Here is an 18,822-nt window from a genome sequence, read left to right as displayed (position 1 = left end):
GATATGGCAATCAGACTGCGCGACTAACATTACGGTGCACGTCTAATTGACATACGGTACCAAGAGTCATTCTCACTCGGAACGAAGCAGAAGATTCCAGTTGGGATATCATGTTAATGGCCACTATGAGTGATTCGTTGAGATCAGCTCGAAAGTTGATAACGGTTTGATCATTCAGCTCTCAATTCTCCTTCTTTATACTCCATACGCATTGTATTCCTTCGACGCCAACACTGACCCCGTGTAATCTACATGCGAGGAAGAGGGAAAGACATTGCTACTGTTTTATGCGTGGTCGAGCAAACGAGAGCACAGGTTTTCTAAGATAACGTACAAAGCAGACGCCGAAAGGTGTTCGTCAGTGCACCCCGCCCACCTCTTACCGCTGTTGTGATGGCGACATCTGTAATGAATCTCCAATCCGAGAAAGCTCCACCAGCTCGACGGCTGCCTCATGTTGTTCTCTTTTCCTCTTTATCCTGTACCACACACCAAACACGACGAACCCTATAACGATCGACAGGCCCACTGCGGAGATGACGATGAAGGAGACGATGGCGGCGGTTGTGGATGGATGTTGTTCGGTGAGTTGCGTTGGTTCGGGGCCGAAGACACTCATCGTTGTCTGTTGGTAATTGTTCAGAAAGTGACGTAGCGCCGGTATGGACGCTTTGGTTCAAAGCAGATACAGTAAGTCACTGAGACACTTGTTCGTTTGATATCTGAAGCTTATGCCGTAAGTTGTATGTCGAGACTGTCGGTGCAGGCGGTATCGTGTCCCTCCAGATGAGCGAAGGACCGTCGAGGATGGCAATGCCACGGTTTCGCAGATCTCTCCACCGCGCCTTGCTGCGCAAGTTCGCCCAACGAATAAGGGCAACCACGATGAAGATCTGAAAGAGAACGATGCTGATGACACCGACTATGACCCAGAGGAGCGGCCAGTCAGTACCGTGGTGCGCTGCTGTTGCGTGAGTGGATGTTGGGAGCGCCGGCATTGTTGAGAATGTGTTGCAATGAGAGCAGTCATGTGATGGTGAGGACTGAAAGGAGGGGATACGAGGTTATCGGTGATGTGAGGAAACCCTGCGCATGTATGAAATGTGATCGAGTGAAGGTGAGTGGGCTGAAATGACGAGATTATGAATCTCTCGTCGTTCGTCGGAGTGACCAGACACAGATGTATCGATGCGCCAGGTATAGGAGCATCAGATTTATTCACGGGGCGACATCGAGTCCACCATTTCCTCCATGCTCGTTTGCTAGTCGCGACGTCAGCTGCAAACGAGTTTGTCGTGCGTTTGCTCTCCTTCCCCTAATCATACCACCTCTGTGTCTGCAATGATGACTTATCATAATCATCTTGTTGTAGTCCCTCAGTACGATACATGAAGAAGAAGCGGCAGACAAGATGTTTGCCGCACTAATCATAGCCACAGCAGTACTCTCTTCTGAATAAGCGTAGGAGTGGCTGCAAGTACTTGTGCCGAACGTGCTGAACGTCACACTGGAAATGAGAATCTTGGGCGCCAGAATCTAAGACTACCGAGCAAATACACCGAAGTCCTGTATGTGGTTGCTGGACCGATTGATATTCCCCTGCCATAGGACTGCCCAACCTCTAGGGTATCTTCGTATATGTGACTCTTTGCAATGCATATAGAGCCCTTGGTGACTTTCGTCGCACTTTGCATCGGCAATATCACATCTTCTCCTTCTCCTTCACAGGACTCAATATTGGACGAAACGCCTTGATCTGCTACAAAGGTTGTCAGCGTCTTCTACCACAAGCTCAGACTAGTATTCGAATACACCAAGACATACCTTACCAACCCAACCCCCCTCACCACGCTCCAATCTGTCCACACTTCTCCAATCCATCGCCTTGTCTCGAGTTCTCGTATTTTTCCTTGCGAATGCTCTCCAACATACGATCTTTCCCAGGATAGCGAAGACCGCATACAAGGCTAGAACGGCGACCATATAGTTTACGACAAGAAGAAGTACGTAGCTCACACCGAACAAGTTGTCGCGCGTACAAAAGCCAGGACCTAGGTTCCAGGAGCGGATTGCAGGGTCGATCAGCTGAGCTATGTTCATTGGACATCTGTGGAGTGTTGGGTAGTCGGGGAAAGGTGTTGAAGACGACATGTTCTAGTTGGTGGCTCTAGAAACTGGCGGATGAGATGTTGGAGACTACAATTTATGTTGTTGCTGTGAGGTAGATAGTGAGTTTGATTTGGTTGTTCCGGAGTTTGTTTGACATGACTGCGGCTATGTTGGCCGGTGCGGTAATTTGAGTTCTTGGGTTGGTGTTACACTGTAGCCACCGGGTCGTTTACTGTGCCACTTCCCTGCCTTACTCATTATAAGGTTTGTGTGGCGCCACTCTATCTGTCGTGTTGCGAAACGCGTGTCTTTGTTTCACGTAGATGACGTATGCTTTGCGCATCGGCATCTAGAAGGAACGTAGATGCTAAAGCGCTGATATGTAACAAATCATTTGAGAGGCCTTGGAATGCATGGGAAAAACATTGGCGCAGTTCTATTAGCAAGAGTGCTCGACGTGCAGTTTACTCATTCAGTCTTTCCATCTCCCACTCCACCCGTTCCTTATCGCCATCCCTTCCCTGTCCTCATCCCCGCCATCCACATATCCGAAGTATTTCCTTGGCCATATGTTCAGCCCAATCTTCTCTCCTCCATTCACCGGAAGTCCGGCATGCACTACCCTCCGATCGCCCTTTCCGTCTTTATCCAGATTAACCCAAAACACCGCGTTCCCCCGCATCGGTTTGAATCTGATGCCCTTGGCTTCTCCATTCATCTCACCTTGCGCTATCTTGTCATCGTATGTACCATGCAGGATGTTGGGCAACGAAGGTTCGACAAGAGGAAAGTACGTATAACCCTCTGTGCAATTGTCGCGTAGGAAAACGAAAAATGAAGCGATGCGATTGAAGTATACCTGCTTGCCATCTTCGAGACTAGTGATCTGGTGTTCGGGCCAGAAGTCTGTATGTAGGTCGTACTTTTGGCTAGGGAAGTAGCGTACGAGTTGCGGAATACTGAAGGGTTCCGAGGGAAGGAGCATAGAGCCCATGAACTTTCGTGCGCGGCTCAGAAGACACAATACTAGCGGATCGTCCATAGAGAGGGGCGCAGACTGAGAGGTGCGACCTGTGACGCGTTGGGTACTGCCTCGTGAACGGCTGATGAAGGATTCGGCGAATTCGGGGGAGCTGGAGAAATATTAGCTGCAGTCGTGAATGAACTCTTGCTTGTGACAGCGAGGCGAGGATACCTACCCAAGTTGGATGAGCTCTTCTGCTTCCTGCGCAGACGTGAAGTTGTTGATGTATATCAGGAGAGGATCGAGAGATATGATCTCGGTCGTGTATTGGTGGCTTTCGCACGCTTTCAGTAAATCCCCTGGGCCTAAAGTTCCGTCTGAGTTGACTGCTGCCGTAGCCTCCCACAACCTAGCAGGAAGATACACATCGAGTCGCCTGGGCAAGTATGAACGTAGTACAGGAAGGAGTGGCTGCTGAAAACCCAAGTACAAAGCGAAAACAGCTAAAAGAGGGGTGGAGAACAAGATTAAAGCATTTGTGGTATAATTGCCACCCTTCAAGTTCATGTCAGCTAGATTTGGGTACGAAGAACAAGTGTGTCTTACAAGTCTTGACTTGTTTTCCATCAACGACGGCATTGCGTTATCTATGAGTCTCTTCGCTTCTCGATTGCGTCGCGCCATATTGTGGTTGTGGAATGAGCTGTTTGAGTTGTAATGACTGTTTTAAATCGTTCGACAGAGGTGTAGTGAATGGTTGCGTACATACTATGCGTAGATGAGCTGCGTCGGACTGGAGAATTTGGGTAATATCCGGCTAGACGACCCCGAACCAGGGTGTATGTGTATCCGCACGCGTACAGTGCTTGATGGATGTCGAACAAGAATAAAAGACTGCAAAGTATCCATATTTTTTCTTTCAAGAGACTACATTTCGGCATGAAGAAATGCATTGGAGGTGCGCAATGTGCGGTTGCGATCGCTAACATGCGAATGATGCAACTGCCTTACGCCGTTTGTGAAAACCATTCCCTAACACACCATAATGCCATGCTGAGATGAGAATGAATCTTTTCATTACACGAGCCCTTGAGAACCAGTCCTTTTCGCCATTGTGCGCTACGTCACTCGAAGAAGACATCGCGCAACGCCTTCTCGCAGCCGTGGTCAGAAAGGAACATGGCTTGATCAAAGAAAAGTAACAGTAGCCCAACCCGAGAGGAAACCTAGACGACATCGTCCACAATCTCCTCCTTAGGCTCGGTGGGGTCGATCTTCATCGGCGAACCGTCAGGGTTGAGGTCCTCGTCAGACTCCTCCTTAACAGCTATGGTGTGTTAACTTTGCACTACATCTGTTCTTACCCGGAGGTGGACTTACTATCGGCACTCAAGTTCTTCTTGCCACGGGTAGCCTTCTTCTTGGGTGAAGACTCGCCGTCAACATCCTGCTTCTTAGAGGCGCGCTTGCGGGGGGTCTTCTTAGGAGTCGCAGCGTCCGCACCCTCTTCGCCGTCATCGTTCTGCTTGGTGGCAGTAGCCTTCTTGCGAGGGTTCTTCTTTGGAGTGACTGGGGCGGTGTCATCGGCAGAGGGGGCCAACAACTTGAGCTTGATCTTGGCCCAGGCATTGCTAGCAGAGCGCGGGTTGCTCATACCAGCATAGCCAGCGAGCTTCTCGTAGTCAATCTGTGATGACTGTAAGTATTGCACCAGAAGAGGAGGCAGACTAGACACATACCTCTGGAGGACCAGACTTGAGGGACTGCATAGCCCAGCCGAGGAGCTGTAGCTCGCGCTCGGTGAACTGGGGAGAAGAGCCATTGGCGGCGGCGTTGTCGTTGTCAGACATTCTCAACTGTTGGTTTCTGTTTGGCTGGTCGAAATATTTGGCTGTCACAGATAAATCGTAGAAGATACAAAAGAGGCGTAAAGGTAGACTATGTTTCCAAGAGAAGCTCACTAGCGCGACGATGAGGATGGCGGCCAGGTGAAGGTGAGAGGTTATCGAAAATGGCCGCACACAGATACAGAATGCAGCCTCACCTACATTGCCATGATGAGATTTCCGAAACGAGCACATGCTATTGGTCACGCACCAGCAAATGCGTGCATGTGCGTGATATCGAGGCGAGGCGAGGCGAGGGTGAATTGTGATGGTCTCGCATCAGGCTTGGGCAGGGGGCAATATCACTAGGGACGATGCCGTACTAGCCGTATGGGGTTCATGCTTTGGCATGTTTGATGGTCAGAGTTGGTGGAGGTGAGCCCAGTGTGGTGATAGTTAGAGGGAAACCACCAGGCTGCTCTGCTCTTTCTCGATGGAGACAGCCGCAATTGCTGGGTGAAGGAGAAAGCAGCAAGCCGCCACTAGCACAAACTGTGAACAAGATTCTTTATAAGACAAAAGCCGGCGACGACCAAAAAGAGAGTAACAGTGAGGTTGAGTGGAGTGACGCGCTACCAAGATGGGCCGCCGGGTGAGCTACTACACGCATGACTCGTGGGACCCGGACGCAGTGCCAACACCCGAATCGCCGACAGAGGAGCCGCTGGAGATTGAGGGGCCAGGCCTGGGAGCTAAACGATACTCGAGCAACCCGACCCTGATCACGCCCGACGGCTACCTTCCCAAGACACGGATCAGAATCATGGCGGACCCTATCGACAGTGCCCTGTGGGTCGCATTGCACCCCGCATTCCCCATGTTTGTAGCTAACAGCTCGTCCTAGCGACCTCCTGCGCCGACTGAACCCAAAGGACGTCAAGCGCAATGTCGACCACATTATCCAGCTCAACCCTTCGCTCGAAGAAGACCTGCTCGAATCCGTCGACATTCCGCTTACCGTGAAGAAGTGCTCCAAGACGAAGCGCGACTTCCTGTGCTGCGACTACAACCGCGACGGCGACAGCTGGAGGAGTCCATGGAGCAATGAGTTCGAGCCGCCCATTGAGGAAGGTGTCACGCCTAGTGATCGTGTCCGTAAGATGGAGGTCAAGGCGAACGAGGCCTTTGACGTGTACAGGGAGCTGTGAGTCTATGCAGAGTAAAGGCGTGGCCGGTGGAGCGTGGCTGATACCGACAGGTACTTCGAGGGCGGCATATCGAGTGTCTACCTGTGGGACATGGACGATGGCTTCGCAGGCTGTGTGCTGCTGAAGAAGGGTATGCAATCTTTCCCGTGTGCCCCCGTCACATGCTAATGCAGGCAGCCGTCAACCCTACCCCCAAGAGCTCTGGCAGCTGGGACAGCATCCACGTATTCGACGCCCAAGACCGCGCACGCACCTCCCACTACAAGCTCACCTCTACTGTCATCCTCTCCCTCGGCACCGACAGCGAAACACTCGGCGGTCTTGACCTATCCGGTAATATGGTGCGCCAAGTCGAAGCCGACATGGCCGTTGAGGATGACATCTCGCACGTCGCCAACATTGGCAAAATGGTCGAGGATATGGAGCTCAAGATGCGCAATCTGCTGCAGGAGGTGTACTTTGGAAAGGCCAAGGACGTTGTCGGAGATCTGAGGAGCATTCCATCGCTCAGCCAGACGAACCGCGACCGCGCGACACAGAGGGAGATGATCAACAGCATGGGTCGGTAGGATGAGCATGGCTTTCACATGGAGATGAACGGTGTGGCATAGATAATATCGAATCAATTCTAGCTCCAGCTGTATACCCACGAGGACTGGACTGTCTCAATCATCAAATGGGCATCAACTTTCTTCTCTGACAAAGGCAGTATATGGTCTAGTGGAGCCACTACGCTCCAATACCCAAGCAACGATTACACCTTCCCCAGGCCAATGCACGGCACTGCGTCACGCTCGATCCTCCAAGTACCGCCTTTCTATAGAAACATGACGACAGACCCTACATCCATGTGTGCACTACTTTCCTAAAGCGCAGCGCCGCCAGGTGACCAAGTTGCGTAAGAGAGGATAAGACAGCCAGAATGCCGTTTGTCAACCCAAATACCGCAGGATGACTTCCACCTTTCTTCCGTCCGCTTTAGTGAGTTTTGCTTCAAGATTCTTAATGACCGCAGTCGAGTGGGGCCCCCGGAAACGGAGCTCGTTCCATACAACGAGTTGAACCCACTCCAACCCTTGTAGTAACTCACAGGCCTCCACGAATTCGTCTAGCTCGTAGACGTTCTCCAGATTACGGTCGAAGAGTAAGCCACCACGCTTTTCAGAACACCAAGTATAGCTTGCCCGGAAAGATATTTCCTTCACATGCGCCAACATGTGCGGCGGTGAGGTCTTTGTCCAGTCAGTGAGTTCTGCTAGATGGATGAACTCGTAGAGGACAGAGCGATGGCTCAGTATCGTTGTCTCCGCGTACAGTTGACGGCACGTAGTTGGCATACCAAACCGGACCTTGACCTCGTAGCTTGTGATAAGGCTGTGTTGTGGAAAAACAAAACCGGTAACGTCGGTGGTCACATAGACCTTGAATCGCACAGCGTCGAAAACATAGCTGTAGATTCGATTGCGGAGCTCAGCAGGTAGTCGCAGTAGCGGTGAGTCTCGGGCGTTCGTCTCAGTGCTAGAACAGGAAGTCAGTCGCCCATCTCATCTCACCTAGTTGACACCAGTCTTACATGTGGTCTTGATATGCCGTTGACGTAGGACGAAATGAGTCGTTCATCTTTGATAGTCTCCGCCTTCGCAGATGTAGGGTGGCGTATAGGTGAGTGAATTGGATTGAATCGAATATGGCTTGACGCCCTATTTGAATTATAGGTGAGTGAGTGCATAGGAAAGATTAAATAGGTAATCTGGAGGTTTTTTGAGTCAAAGCTTTATAAAGCGCACTCGCATTTTCTGTTTGCAATGGAATTTATACCGCGCACGTCATCGCTTTCCTCGGACTACGATCCCTTTGACTGAAGCGCTCCAACTACACTGGTCATATCAACTCGACTTCTCTATTTCTCGACTCACCAAGCAACCCATCGAGATGGCGCCCACGACACGCTCCCAATCTACCAAGGTGAAGAAGCCAGCCTCGAGTATACTTCAGCCCTCAAAGGTCAACAAACGCTCGCGTCCAGGTACAAAGGTCGCGGCTAGGAGGCCTACAAAGTCGAAGAACCTTCATGTGTCGCAACAAATTAGTAGACTAAAGCCTCCACTAGGTCGCACTTACCCCGTGAAGCATCTCGAGAATGGACTTGTCAGTATGGAAACGCCTCCTGACTACCTAGTTGAAACGTGGGGATGGTATTCCTTCGCTAGTAATTCCTCTGCTGACTTGCTCAGGATCCAAAAGAACGCCACAGACTCCCCTCTACTTCGACTACCTGCAGAGATCAGAAACACGATCTTCCGTCACGCAGTTGGCGGAAACAAGATACGAATTGAGCGCGCAGTCAACTTTCGAGCATCGAAAAAATGGCGCGAAAACTCCAACTCACTATGGCACGGCCGAGCGGATCACTTAGACGATCGCCGATTCAAGGCTCAAGGCACTGCATTTCACCTCCCAGAAGTCTGCCGTCAGATCTATGCAGAGACTGCTACACTAGGTTACGCTACCAATATCTTCATACTTCCTTGCACGCAAGGTCTACATCAACGTTTCAATGATAGTGGACCGAATGGTAGGTAATTTCCTGATACGGTGTCTTTGTGATACATGTACTGATTTCCCACGCCCATACAGGCATACTTGTTGAATGGCTTACTCAGCGCAATGCCGCCCAGCGCTCTGCGATTCGATCCATAGAGCCAAACTTTGGCGACATTTATCATTACCTTCAAGGAACATATCACGGGTCATTCGGGCGTGACTTACCTGCGCTCGAAGAGATCTATGTTTGGATTGTTGCATTTAATCGGCCAGAGTTACGTACTCGCATCACCGACAAGATTAGGCAAAAGGATGGTCAAGGTGTACGAATTATTTTCGGGACAGAGAACTGTTAGACAGATGCCGAACGCTCCCTGGAGGGTCTCAATAGCCTAGAAATCATGCTGGGCAGTTACAAAACACCAGCAAGGGCTTGGTGAGCTTGTCTGACAGAGCCCGGAATATCTCATGAAGTTCATCGATTGGTCGATGTAGTAACGATTTGAGTTCTGAGCTGCATGCACGGACAATCTTTGTGAACCATCCCAATTCCGTTTGGTAGAACAGGAGAATGCAACAGTAGATTCACAAGTTCCTTGTCGGTGACTATGCGTAGCAGTGCGCGAGTGGTTTGAACACCCCGCCGCACCGCTCATGCATTAGCGTCGCCGCCAGCCCGCCTTGTTACCAACCCTTGGTGCCCATGGAGACCGTCACAATATGTCCGAACCCGCCGCTGCCCGCCAGACCATGATGTGATTGCGCGGTGAGGCAAGGGCTTCTCACGTCTTCTGCGCCGCTAGTAGATGTGAGACCCGCCGCTGGACTGATACTACTATATATAAAAGTGACGGCCATGTCCATGTTTAAAGTCCATCACAGACTTACCATCTTCAATCCTAACTAAACATCAATTAAACTTTCCACAAGACTTCTTATTACTTTACAATGGCGCACCAGAACCGTCTCGCAAACGCCCACGTCCTTGTCTTTGGCGGCACTTCCGGGATCGGATATGCCGTTGCCAACATGGCCCTCTCAAATGGTGCATTTGTAACCATATCTGGGTCTACCCAAGCAAAGGTTGATACCAGAGTCGAAATGCTACGATCCCTGTACCCAGACTACTCAGCCTCGAATGTAGCAGGCTTCGCTGCTGACCTTCTCGATAAGGAGAACCTGGAATCCAATCTGGAAGCTATACTCGATAAGGCGACCCAAGGCGGCAAGAAGCAGATCGATCATATTGTATTCACAGCAGGCGATGCACTTCAACTGCCTAAAGTTGCGGAAATGAACATCAAAACGGTGATGGACGGCTTCACAGTCCGCCTTCTCGCTCCTTGTGCGCTGGCCAAACTTATTGCAACTGGCGGATACATGCCAAAGTCTTCCAACAGCTCCATCACGCTCACAGGAGGCACGAATACGCACCGTCCGATGCCAAACTGGACTCTAGGAGCAGCAATCGGTGGCTCGATTGAAGGCTTAATCCGCGGTCTTGCAGTAGATCTTGCTCCCATTCGCACAAACATCGTTCATCCCGGCGCAATTCATACGGAACTCTTCCAAGGGCTGATAGAAAGTTCTTCTCCCGAAGCTATAGAGAAATTCAAGAGAGGAGCTAGTCTGCTGAGAGAGTTTGGAAAACCAGAAGATATCGCAGAGGCGTATGGTTGGATCATGAAGGACAGATTCGCGAACGGGACATTGGTAAACAGTGACGGCGGACGTATGCTGGTTGGTCCAGAGTGAGAAGTGCCGAGATTGGACTACTGCGATACAGACATATAGCATCCTATCTCCTTCGGAGACGTCATTTGTTACCAACTGAACCATAAATATTTCCCTCGTTACTGACGCCTTTTATGAAAGATCGACTTCGATACCTCTTCTCTCAACCTCTTGTTTGACGTGATTCCACCTGGTACAATCAGCCAACATACCCTTGAATCCACGCTCTCGTAGACTCTGAAGGTCTTCTACGCTCCTTTGCAAGTCATGCTCTAGCGCTATCTTGAGCTTCAAGCCTAGAAAGCTGAAGACCTCGTTCATGCGTTCGAATACGAGCATGAACAAGTCAATGTCTTCTTTGAAGCTACTGTCGTCAGTCAGGCGCCACTGGATAACAAGGACAATGGCTGCCGCATAGAGCGACGATCCGATATGCGCAGAGAGCAAAATGTCGATGGATATGCGTGACGTATCTTTGACGAGCTGCGCAATATTGCGAGCCGCTGTTACAGCCAATGTAAACTTTGAAGCTGCCTCCTGCATCGAAAAAGCTGTGTTACTTTGGTAATGGAGTAGAATGGCCATGGTATTGAGAATGACATGCAGCCAAACGACATGACCGCGGTCAGCTGGGGGCACTTCTAGGACCGAACTTGCTGAGCGCGGAAGACTTAGTCGAAATTTCACAATCATATTGTCCAGTGCAGTACAGTCTTCAGCGTATTCGAGGCTGTCCGAAGCGTTGTGTAGGGAATACAGTAGTTCAGAAACTCGACCGAGTAAGACATGTGCAACGATCACATAGTGGAAGACGTTCAGTGGTCCTTCTGCAGCCTTTACCGAGTCTATGAGACGCGAGAGGTTCCTGGTAAATGGCAGGTTGTTGAAAGAGCTGACTTTCAAGTCTGGATCCATGTTCTGAAATAGCGTATCAGCGATCGGTATATCGACCTTGAACTGCATCTCCGGTATCGCGTTTGGCCATCCTGTTGGCCATGAATTCATCCGATCCATTATGAACAGCAACCAAAGTGATCTTCGGTACTCTTCTCGCTCAACTGTCGAGTGAGGTTCTGTTTTGCCAAAAACAGATGAGTTCTCATTGTCAATCCTCGCATTCAATGAATGGTCGTTAGCATCCATACAGTTTAGGCCGAGCACGACGGCCTGTCTCCAAACTTTTCCCAAGAAAAGCCAGCTAGCAGAGTAGTCACCGATAGTCCAAGCATGGAACACAAGAAGTAACACGGCCTGAACTGTGTGCAGAGGATGCTCCGGTATTCGCCTGGTGAGTTCGTAAGAGAAGCGTGCTTGCTCGTACCAGTCTCTCGAGCGCTTCTGAATGGACTGTCCAGGGTGGTGTCTGGCCGCTACACAGCAGATGGCATACAGAAGGAGTGGTGCGTCTTTCTCCAAGTCGCCACGTTCCAACTTCGCCAGGAAACTCTTCCTATGGAAACAAGGAAAAGTGTGGTACATGTGCTCGAAAAAGAGCTCGACGAGCTGGAAAATGACATTATGTGGCGGTAGCTGGAAGCTGTCTATTGTTTGGAAGTCCAGCGTATCGTCCAACTGCTCCACAGCAGATGCCGATGTAGGGTATGGTATACTGAGAGCTACGGATGTTGAAAGGCGAGCACCGGGAAACTGGATGACGTCTTGTGATTCCAGCTGTATTGGACCGAAGCCAAAAGTAGATGCTGGTGATGCTGGTGCATGATGCTCTAAACGACTTGTAGGTGGTATGTAGTTGTCTCGATTTAGCTTCGGCAACGAGTACTCGCACTTGAGATTCCATCTCCTACACAAGGAGCAACTCGGGTGTTCTGCCTACAGTAAGCGACTTATCGTCAGCTCTCACCCAACGTGCGACGATGGTGTGGACTTACATCGCATCTCTTTTTACGCTGCCGACAGCTTTTACAGGCCTGCTTGCGTTTACTGACAGAAGCAGGTATGGTTAGTGTCTGCATTGCGCCAAGGGATGACGTTGATGCTGAATAGATTCAGCGTGCATGTAGGTGCGTACGTGGAATAAACGGAACGGAGTGGGCGCCACGCACTAATCGTTTCCGGGCTTAAGTGGATTCTGGCGGATTTAGCTCAAACTCAAGCCCTAAATGTATGTGAGGATACAAGCTTGATGCTTGGGTGATGCAAAGCTTGGAAATTATCTTGCAGATTCTCGTCGGTAATTATATATAACACATTACTTCTTGACGTGTGTACTGATCTCTAAGCCTTGTAGCTCGTGCTTCTATCTTCGTCGCCAGGAACATCTCCCAATCGCATACCCCACGACTTCGTATAGCCTGCTATTGATGCCGGCTCCACCAGGCCAAGTACTTTAATACTTTGCTTGATCTTTTCATGTCTGACCTCCCTTTGATGCCTCCGCCAGGCGTCGCGCATATCCCGTGCTCTATCCATGAGGCCACGACTTACAGTCTCTTCGTCTGGTAGTATACTGTTACATTTCTCTTCAGTCCACATTTCGCTAGCCTGCGATGCTGAACGAATTAGTCGAGACTTCGACATATTCACTAAATTGACCGGAAGCGGCGGTGGGATGTCGTAAGGGAAAGGAGAAGACGGTGGAGACGAATTGTAGAAAGATGACCTCCGCCACGGGTAATCAGACACTGCACTGGACTTCTGTCGGTGATCGTCATGCGTGGTAGCATCGTAGTCGTACGTTGCCTCAGAGTGTGATGTGGTAGCTCGAGACAGGCGCACCAAGGCAAATCCTCTCGGAAGTCGGATCAGAAGACTGCCATTTCCCTGTGAAGACGAACCTGAAGCCAGTCTTCGGGATGCTTGGGAAAGGTCTCTGCGCTCAGACAGTTCCGTAGACCCAGCACGTCGTTTGCTCCCTCTCAGAACTTTTGTATGAGACATTATGTCAGGAATGCGCTTTCGACGTCGATATGTCGATCCCTCTGTAGCACGCGGCGGTAGGTTTTCGTCAACAGATCGTCGTCTACCCTCTCCATCAATTTGACGTAGTGATGTCCAGCGGTTTGATTGCTTGTGCTTTGATCGCCAGCCGGAGCCTTTTCCCCATGCTAAGGGCTCTGGTATCAGCTCATGTGTTCTCGATCGGAAGATTGGAAGGGATATGCAGCCGCAGGTAAAGAATCCCGATGAAGTTGCACTCAACGAGCTGCTTCGAGGCCGTGGAGCCCTACACTCATGGTACTGATCCGCCAGCACGTCATGATAATCTTGCGAGAAGCTCAAAAGCTGCATTCTATCACTCAGCTCCTCATCTTCACATTCATCGTCCATGAAGGGGCTTGTGCGATATAATGGTGGGATCGTCTTGCCTTGCAATGATCGGGATATTTCTGCAGTATTGTCGACGTGCGGGGTGGAAGACCAGTATTGCCATCCAGTTCTAGTATCACTTGGCAGCATTATTCCCAGTGATACATATGCTTTCGCTCTTCTCGATGCATCCGATAATTGATATATTGTATCTGCAGAAGGATTTTCCCAGATCTGAAGTCCTGGCTCCAAAGGGGAGTGTGAAACCAGATGTGCAGCCTCAGTATTAGTTGAAGAACACACAAGTTGATTGTCTCTGATAGGCGAAAGAAGAAACTTCGAGTCTCCCTCAAGTGAGGGTGTCTGGATAGGCGGTCTTGTCGAGCGTGGTGGTGGTTCTGGTCTGCATTCGGGAATCGAATGTATTTGCTGCAGTCGCGGAGGTTCAAAGGTTCTCGTCTCGAGTGGCCAGGATCCAGACTCTGCCCTTGAACTGCAGGTACTGGGAGAAGGCTCTGGGATCAGTGGAGAGAATCTACGAGCTGTAGAGACTGGATTCTTCGGAGAGGGCTGACTAGGAGAGCTTAGGTTCCAATCAGTAGGCGCTCTCCAGGACGTGACATGAACAGCGCTATCTTTCGGCTTCGGATTCGGTGGCACAAACAATGGTGGTAATGTCTGGTCATTTGGAGACAACGGTGAAATGTCGCTCCATGTGTTTGGATTTGGTGGTACTGTTTGGATGAAGGATTTGAAGGATCCTACGGTTCTGTCCATGCTTTTGGGCAGTGATGATTTCGAAACGCGATGACTGACAAGGAACGATAGATGCTCTCGCTTTTCCTCGGTCTTCGTGAGCAATTACAAATTGATAAAACACAGTACTCGATCTAAAAGCCTTCCAGAAGACTTCCAAACAAAGAAGAAGGTATGGAGCATCACGCGTGTTGATTTACAGAAGCGGATTCGCTTAGGGGTGCCCTATCGCAAAACAAAGGTCAATAGCAATTCCAATTTGGAGATTGCGGGACGAACGCAGCCACGCTTTGGCCCAAGCAAGACCTGTACATGGTCGCTCTGTTGCCAGTCCGTCGTAATTATCAACATTGCTTCTCAATCGGTGAGGCACCACGGCGTCCGGAGCGCGGACTTGTGGTCCCCAAGCACATCTGGGCAGCACCCTACTGGCTTCTTGTGGTCACATCTAAATTCAGCCATCGCCGAACGCTAATTTCCAAAGGTGAGGGTGCGTTGTTCAGTACTAACTCGTGGTTGTAGGTGGTATACTGGCCAGTCTGACATGTTCACCGTTGTTGGCTGAAGTTGGTGGGAACAATGCACACGTCACTTTGCTCATCTCAGCAATGCCAAGCCTATGCGCCGGATCTGTGACTAGCGCTCAACCAGGGCCGAGGACCGCCCTTCGACGACCATGATCTGCACTGCTCCTTGCGTACATCGATATGCTACACATTTTAGTTTGTTCATTCTCACCAACGCCATGATTGATAAGATGGACATCTGTCTTCCTAGGCAACAACATTTTTGTGATTTGATCGGGGAGACTCGAAAGTCCGCCTGTTTAGGTTGGCCTAAGTCGGGTGAATAACTCCCCGCCTCAGCACTGGGTGTGGTTCGTCATTAGGCATCGCATGTGCACTGCACGTCTTTGCGCCATAACGCCATATCGCATTTTGAGCCCGATACGAGCCATTCTAGACTGCTTGCTATTGGTTCGGACGACGAGTCTACAGATTCTGGCCGTGTCGTTGGGATGACTGTAAGCCAAAGTCTTGCTGCACTGTCCACCTCTTCGCTTATCGCGACGTAATGAAGCAAAGGGGTTAGTGCGAAGAACTGAGGCTGAAGTAAGATGCCAGGTAGGAAAATGCTACACTCAACGTTGTCCCGAGGTGCGTGTGTGTATGAAATCTTAGCGCGCTGACTTTATGCCGACGAAGTGATGTCTTCGTCCGTCATGTCTCGCAGTCCTGATATGCCACAAATATATCTAGACTGATAGTTGCGCCATGGAGAATAATCAGCTGAACAACCACAGCTTCAGCATTTGCATAGCAAGCCTCTTGGACTTCAGCTGTGTCAGCCTCGTATCCACCTTACATACTTGAACTCGCCTTTTCCGCAACTTATTCAATAACCACCATACCATGGCCAACCCTTCTTCGCAATCCCTTGGGGATGAACTAAAGCCCGAGATACCTCAATCAGATCCTCTAAGTGATTCAGCGTCTCGAGAATTGAGGGCGCAGGAGCCCGATAAGTTTCAGCCTGGATGGCGTTTCCTGGCTGCTTTTGGTAGTCTCTGTATCATCACACTCATGGCCGCATTGGATGCAACTTCGATATCGGTTGCGCTGCCAGTAAGTTGGTCAGACTAACTATTCCTCGCCATGCTAAAGTTCTTAGATTATGGCTAAAGCATTGGGCGGATCTGCTATTGAAGCCTTCTGGAGCGGAACTTCTTTCCTGTTGACATCGACTGTCTTTCAGCCTGTCCTCGGATCGTTCTCACACATCTTTGGGCGCAAAGCACTTATTTATGTCAGTCTGGGCTTCTTCCTAGCTGGTTCCATCATCCCCGCCGTGGCCAATAACTTTACCGTTATCCTGGTTGGTCGATCAATTCAAGGAATTGGTGGCGGTGGCATTATCTGCTTGACCGAAATGGTCGTAGTTGACACCGTACCACTTCGAGAGCGAGGAAAGTGGTTCAGCTTCTTCGGGGCTATGTGGTCAATCGGCACAGTGGCAGGGCCTCTACTAGGTGAGTCACACATGCTAAATCTCAAGATCTGTTCTAACATTACACAGGAGGTGGGTTTTCCCAGAACGTGTCTTGGCGCTGGATCTTCTGGATCAACTTGCCATTCCTTGGTCTCGGTGCTGCCTTGATCACTGTCTTCCTCAAGCTCAACCAGAAGCATGGCTCCTTCCTTGTCAAGCTTCGAGAAGTTGACTGGATTGGCATGGTGCTGTTTCTCGCCTCCACGACCGGCTTCTTGATTCCTGTCACCTGGGGTGGAGTACAGTATCCCTGGGACTCGTGGCGTACGCTTGTACCACTCATCGTTTGCGCCGCGGGTATGGTCGCATTCGTTGTGTATATCGAGTTCTTTGCCGTCAATCCCCTCATCCGCACTTCGGTGTTCAAGAACATGTCAGCCGCCATACTTTACGTCTCTACGGTTATTCATGGAATCATACTGTGGGCTATCCTCTACTACATGCCACTCTACTTCGAAGCAGTGAGAGGTTTTGGTCCGATACTTGCTGGAGTTGCAATGTTCCCTTGGACCTTCACCGTGGCCCCAGCGTCAGTCGCAACTGGTATCGCCATTGCAGTTACGGGACATTACCGATGGGCAAACCGCGCCGGATGGTTTCTCGCTACACTCGGTATGGGTCTCCTCATCATTCTCAAGCCCAACACGTCGACAGTCTCTTGGATCTTCCTGAACCTCGTTGGTGGTGTGGGAACGGGTATTCTGTTCCCTGCCATGGCTTTGGCCGTACAGGCTTCAGCAACTGCCAAAGACCAAGCCTATGCCGCAAACATGTTCTCCTTCTTCCGCGCTTTTGGACAAACGCTTGGCGTTGCCATTGGCGGCGTCATCTTTCAAAACCAGATGAAAAAGAAGATGCTCACGTACCCTCTTCTTGCTGACCTGGCAGTCGAGTACTCTCGAGACGCAGCAGGCCTGGTCCAAATCATCAAGGAAATGCCTGCTGGCGACATGAAGAATCAGCTCAGGGAAAGTTACACGGATGCCCTAAAATACATCTGGATTGTCATGTTGGTATTCAGTGCGGTGGCCTTCCTTGGCAGTTGGTTCATCAGAGCCTACGACATGAATGGTGCTATGGACACTGAGAGGGGATTTGTAGACAAGGACAAGGTTGGGGATGTCGAGAAGGAGCAGCCGATGATGTAAGAAGGCAGAGTGCCGGCATGGAGCAGTTGTTGTTTCTATAAGCATCAGCGCGGCGTTTGGGTTGTTCTAATAGACGGACACATGACGACAATATCTCTCAGTACGATAATGTATAGTTTACCTTGCTACAAACGTTGTCATTGCCTCGCATCGAAACGCGTTCCATGGTCCAGATCCAAGAAGGCCTTGGGTGTATTTTTGGTACGGACGGGTCGGACTTTGCTCGACCGGGTCAAGCATAACGGTTGGGTCTCAGGAGCGGCCGGGATATGTTGGTGAAACACGCCGTCGTGGCCGTTGACAGCGATATGGACCAGGGTAAAAGAGGCGGCCGTGCGTCACGATCAAGAAAATACATGGCGATCACATCATCAGCCTATCTTATCAAACGAGTTTGAGTGATGTGGCAAAAGTGATGCACGAGTACATGACAATGACCTTGTGCCATGATGGAATTTGAATTGCAATTGTCGCTGCATTCACGATGTTCAAGGTGGAGTTGTGGGCGCCTGAGGCATCAATGCCAAACGCCTAGGAGTCTCGGGTGTAAGAAGAAAAGGCGCCGAAGAGCAATGTTAGTGAACAACGCGGTTGGTCGATGAAGGGTGAAAGCAGTGGAAAGCATGTGCGACCATGGTCACACAAAGACGATTGATGATTTGGATACTGCACAAGATCATGGTACTACCCCAGCCACGATGACGGGATGGTGCGTCGTCAACTTGTTAGTCGCACCGCCCTGCAGCGGCTATATAGCGGGCATTACGAGGTACTCGTACTGGGATAAAGGGGCGAGTTTGGATGACGACGGCGCAAGAATCGACGCGTCCTGGTCTGCTGCTCCCAACAACGGCCGTCGTCGAGGAGACTCGAGAAGACGTTACCGCGAATACCCTGCATGCTTGAATTGAACGTGTCTGTTTTATCGAATCGATATTCAATCGTCGCAGTTCGCACATGCACGCTACTGCAAGCTCAATCTTAGGATCCACTAGCCCACTGTCTCCACCAATCACGTCAGCACTTGGCAACTTCCTCATCAGCGCACAGCTCCAGCCCCGGGCGCCCCTTCCCTTGGACGCGATTGACGGCTCTTCTGACAACCCTTCCCAAAAAGCAGTGCCACAGCGGGAAGCCGGCTCCCAGACACCCTCACGCACACGTATCCCTCACCTCAGTCATTCGTTTCAGAAAGAATCCAGCAAAGAAAGCAGCAA

At 50.5% G+C, this 18,822-nt stretch overlaps 10 protein-coding genes across 10 annotated transcripts; 4 read left to right on the top strand and 6 right to left on the bottom strand.

Moving 5' to 3' along the window:
- Positions 1–695: 695 nt before the first annotated feature.
- Positions 696–998, bottom strand: GT037_006724 (uncharacterized protein; the record flags this gene model as incomplete). The annotated part of the gene is made up of 1 exon (XM_038931771.1): positions 696–998. The coding sequence occupies one exon, from the start codon at positions 996–998 to the stop codon at positions 696–698; it is 303 nt and encodes a 100-aa protein (XP_038785243.1).
- Positions 999–1,702: 704 nt separating this feature from the next.
- GT037_006723 (uncharacterized protein) lies at positions 1,703–2,151 on the bottom strand (the record flags this gene model as incomplete). The annotated part of the gene is made up of 2 exons (XM_038931770.1): positions 1,703–1,759; positions 1,825–2,151. The coding sequence occupies 2 exons, from the start codon at positions 2,149–2,151 to the stop codon at positions 1,703–1,705; spliced, it is 384 nt and encodes a 127-aa protein (XP_038785242.1).
- Positions 2,152–2,581: 430 nt separating this feature from the next.
- Positions 2,582–4,923, bottom strand: GT037_006722 (uncharacterized protein; the record flags this gene model as incomplete). The annotated part of the gene is made up of 7 exons (XM_038931769.1): positions 2,582–3,242; positions 3,309–3,628; positions 3,680–3,776; positions 3,839–3,866; positions 4,362–4,400; positions 4,454–4,760; positions 4,813–4,923. 7 exons carry the CDS (start codon positions 4,921–4,923, stop codon positions 2,582–2,584), a joined length of 1,563 nt encoding a protein of 520 aa, XP_038785241.1.
- Positions 4,924–5,539: 616 nt separating this feature from the next.
- Positions 5,540–6,676, top strand: GT037_006721 (f-actin-capping protein subunit beta; the record flags this gene model as incomplete). Its single annotated transcript, XM_038931768.1, has 4 exons — positions 5,540–5,748; positions 5,804–6,103; positions 6,158–6,237; positions 6,285–6,676. 4 exons carry the CDS (start codon positions 5,540–5,542, stop codon positions 6,674–6,676), a joined length of 981 nt encoding a protein of 326 aa, XP_038785240.1.
- Positions 6,677–7,039: 363 nt separating this feature from the next.
- On the bottom strand, positions 7,040–7,727 carry GT037_006720 (uncharacterized protein; the record flags this gene model as incomplete). Its single annotated transcript, XM_038931767.1, has 2 exons — positions 7,040–7,625; positions 7,681–7,727. 2 exons carry the CDS (start codon positions 7,725–7,727, stop codon positions 7,040–7,042), a joined length of 633 nt encoding a protein of 210 aa, XP_038785239.1.
- A 312-nt stretch (positions 7,728–8,039) lies between these two features.
- On the top strand, positions 8,040–9,007 carry GT037_006719 (uncharacterized protein; the record flags this gene model as incomplete). The annotated part of the gene is made up of 2 exons (XM_038931766.1): positions 8,040–8,682; positions 8,745–9,007. The coding sequence occupies 2 exons, from the start codon at positions 8,040–8,042 to the stop codon at positions 9,005–9,007; spliced, it is 906 nt and encodes a 301-aa protein (XP_038785238.1).
- A 592-nt stretch (positions 9,008–9,599) lies between these two features.
- On the top strand, positions 9,600–10,406 carry GT037_006718 (nad-binding protein; the record flags this gene model as incomplete). The annotated part of the gene is made up of 1 exon (XM_038931765.1): positions 9,600–10,406. The coding sequence occupies one exon, from the start codon at positions 9,600–9,602 to the stop codon at positions 10,404–10,406; it is 807 nt and encodes a 268-aa protein (XP_038785237.1).
- Positions 10,407–10,517: 111 nt separating this feature from the next.
- GT037_006717 (uncharacterized protein) lies at positions 10,518–12,358 on the bottom strand (the record flags this gene model as incomplete). Its single annotated transcript, XM_038931764.1, has 2 exons — positions 10,518–12,215; positions 12,275–12,358. 2 exons carry the CDS (start codon positions 12,356–12,358, stop codon positions 10,518–10,520), a joined length of 1,782 nt encoding a protein of 593 aa, XP_038785236.1.
- A 262-nt stretch (positions 12,359–12,620) lies between these two features.
- Positions 12,621–13,634, bottom strand: GT037_006716 (uncharacterized protein; the record flags this gene model as incomplete). Its single annotated transcript, XM_038931763.1, has 1 exon — positions 12,621–13,634. One exon carries the CDS (start codon positions 13,632–13,634, stop codon positions 12,621–12,623), a length of 1,014 nt encoding a protein of 337 aa, XP_038785235.1.
- Positions 13,635–15,820: 2,186 nt separating this feature from the next.
- Positions 15,821–17,599, top strand: GT037_006715 (mfs general substrate transporter; the record flags this gene model as incomplete). Its single annotated transcript, XM_038931762.1, has 3 exons — positions 15,821–16,033; positions 16,080–16,437; positions 16,485–17,599. Coding segments are annotated over 3 exons (1,686 nt in total), but the record flags the coding sequence as incomplete, so codon positions are not given.
- Between the last annotated feature and the right edge of the window lie 1,223 nt (positions 17,600–18,822).

This window comes from Alternaria burnsii (assembly GCF_013036055.1).
Source record: "Alternaria burnsii strain CBS107.38 chromosome Unknown 731, whole genome shotgun sequence".
In the NCBI taxonomy this organism is placed as follows: domain Eukaryota; kingdom Fungi; phylum Ascomycota; class Dothideomycetes; order Pleosporales; family Pleosporaceae; genus Alternaria; species Alternaria burnsii.
The sequence above is the reverse complement of the archived record's forward strand: the minus strand, read 5'-3'. Positions and strand labels throughout refer to the sequence as shown.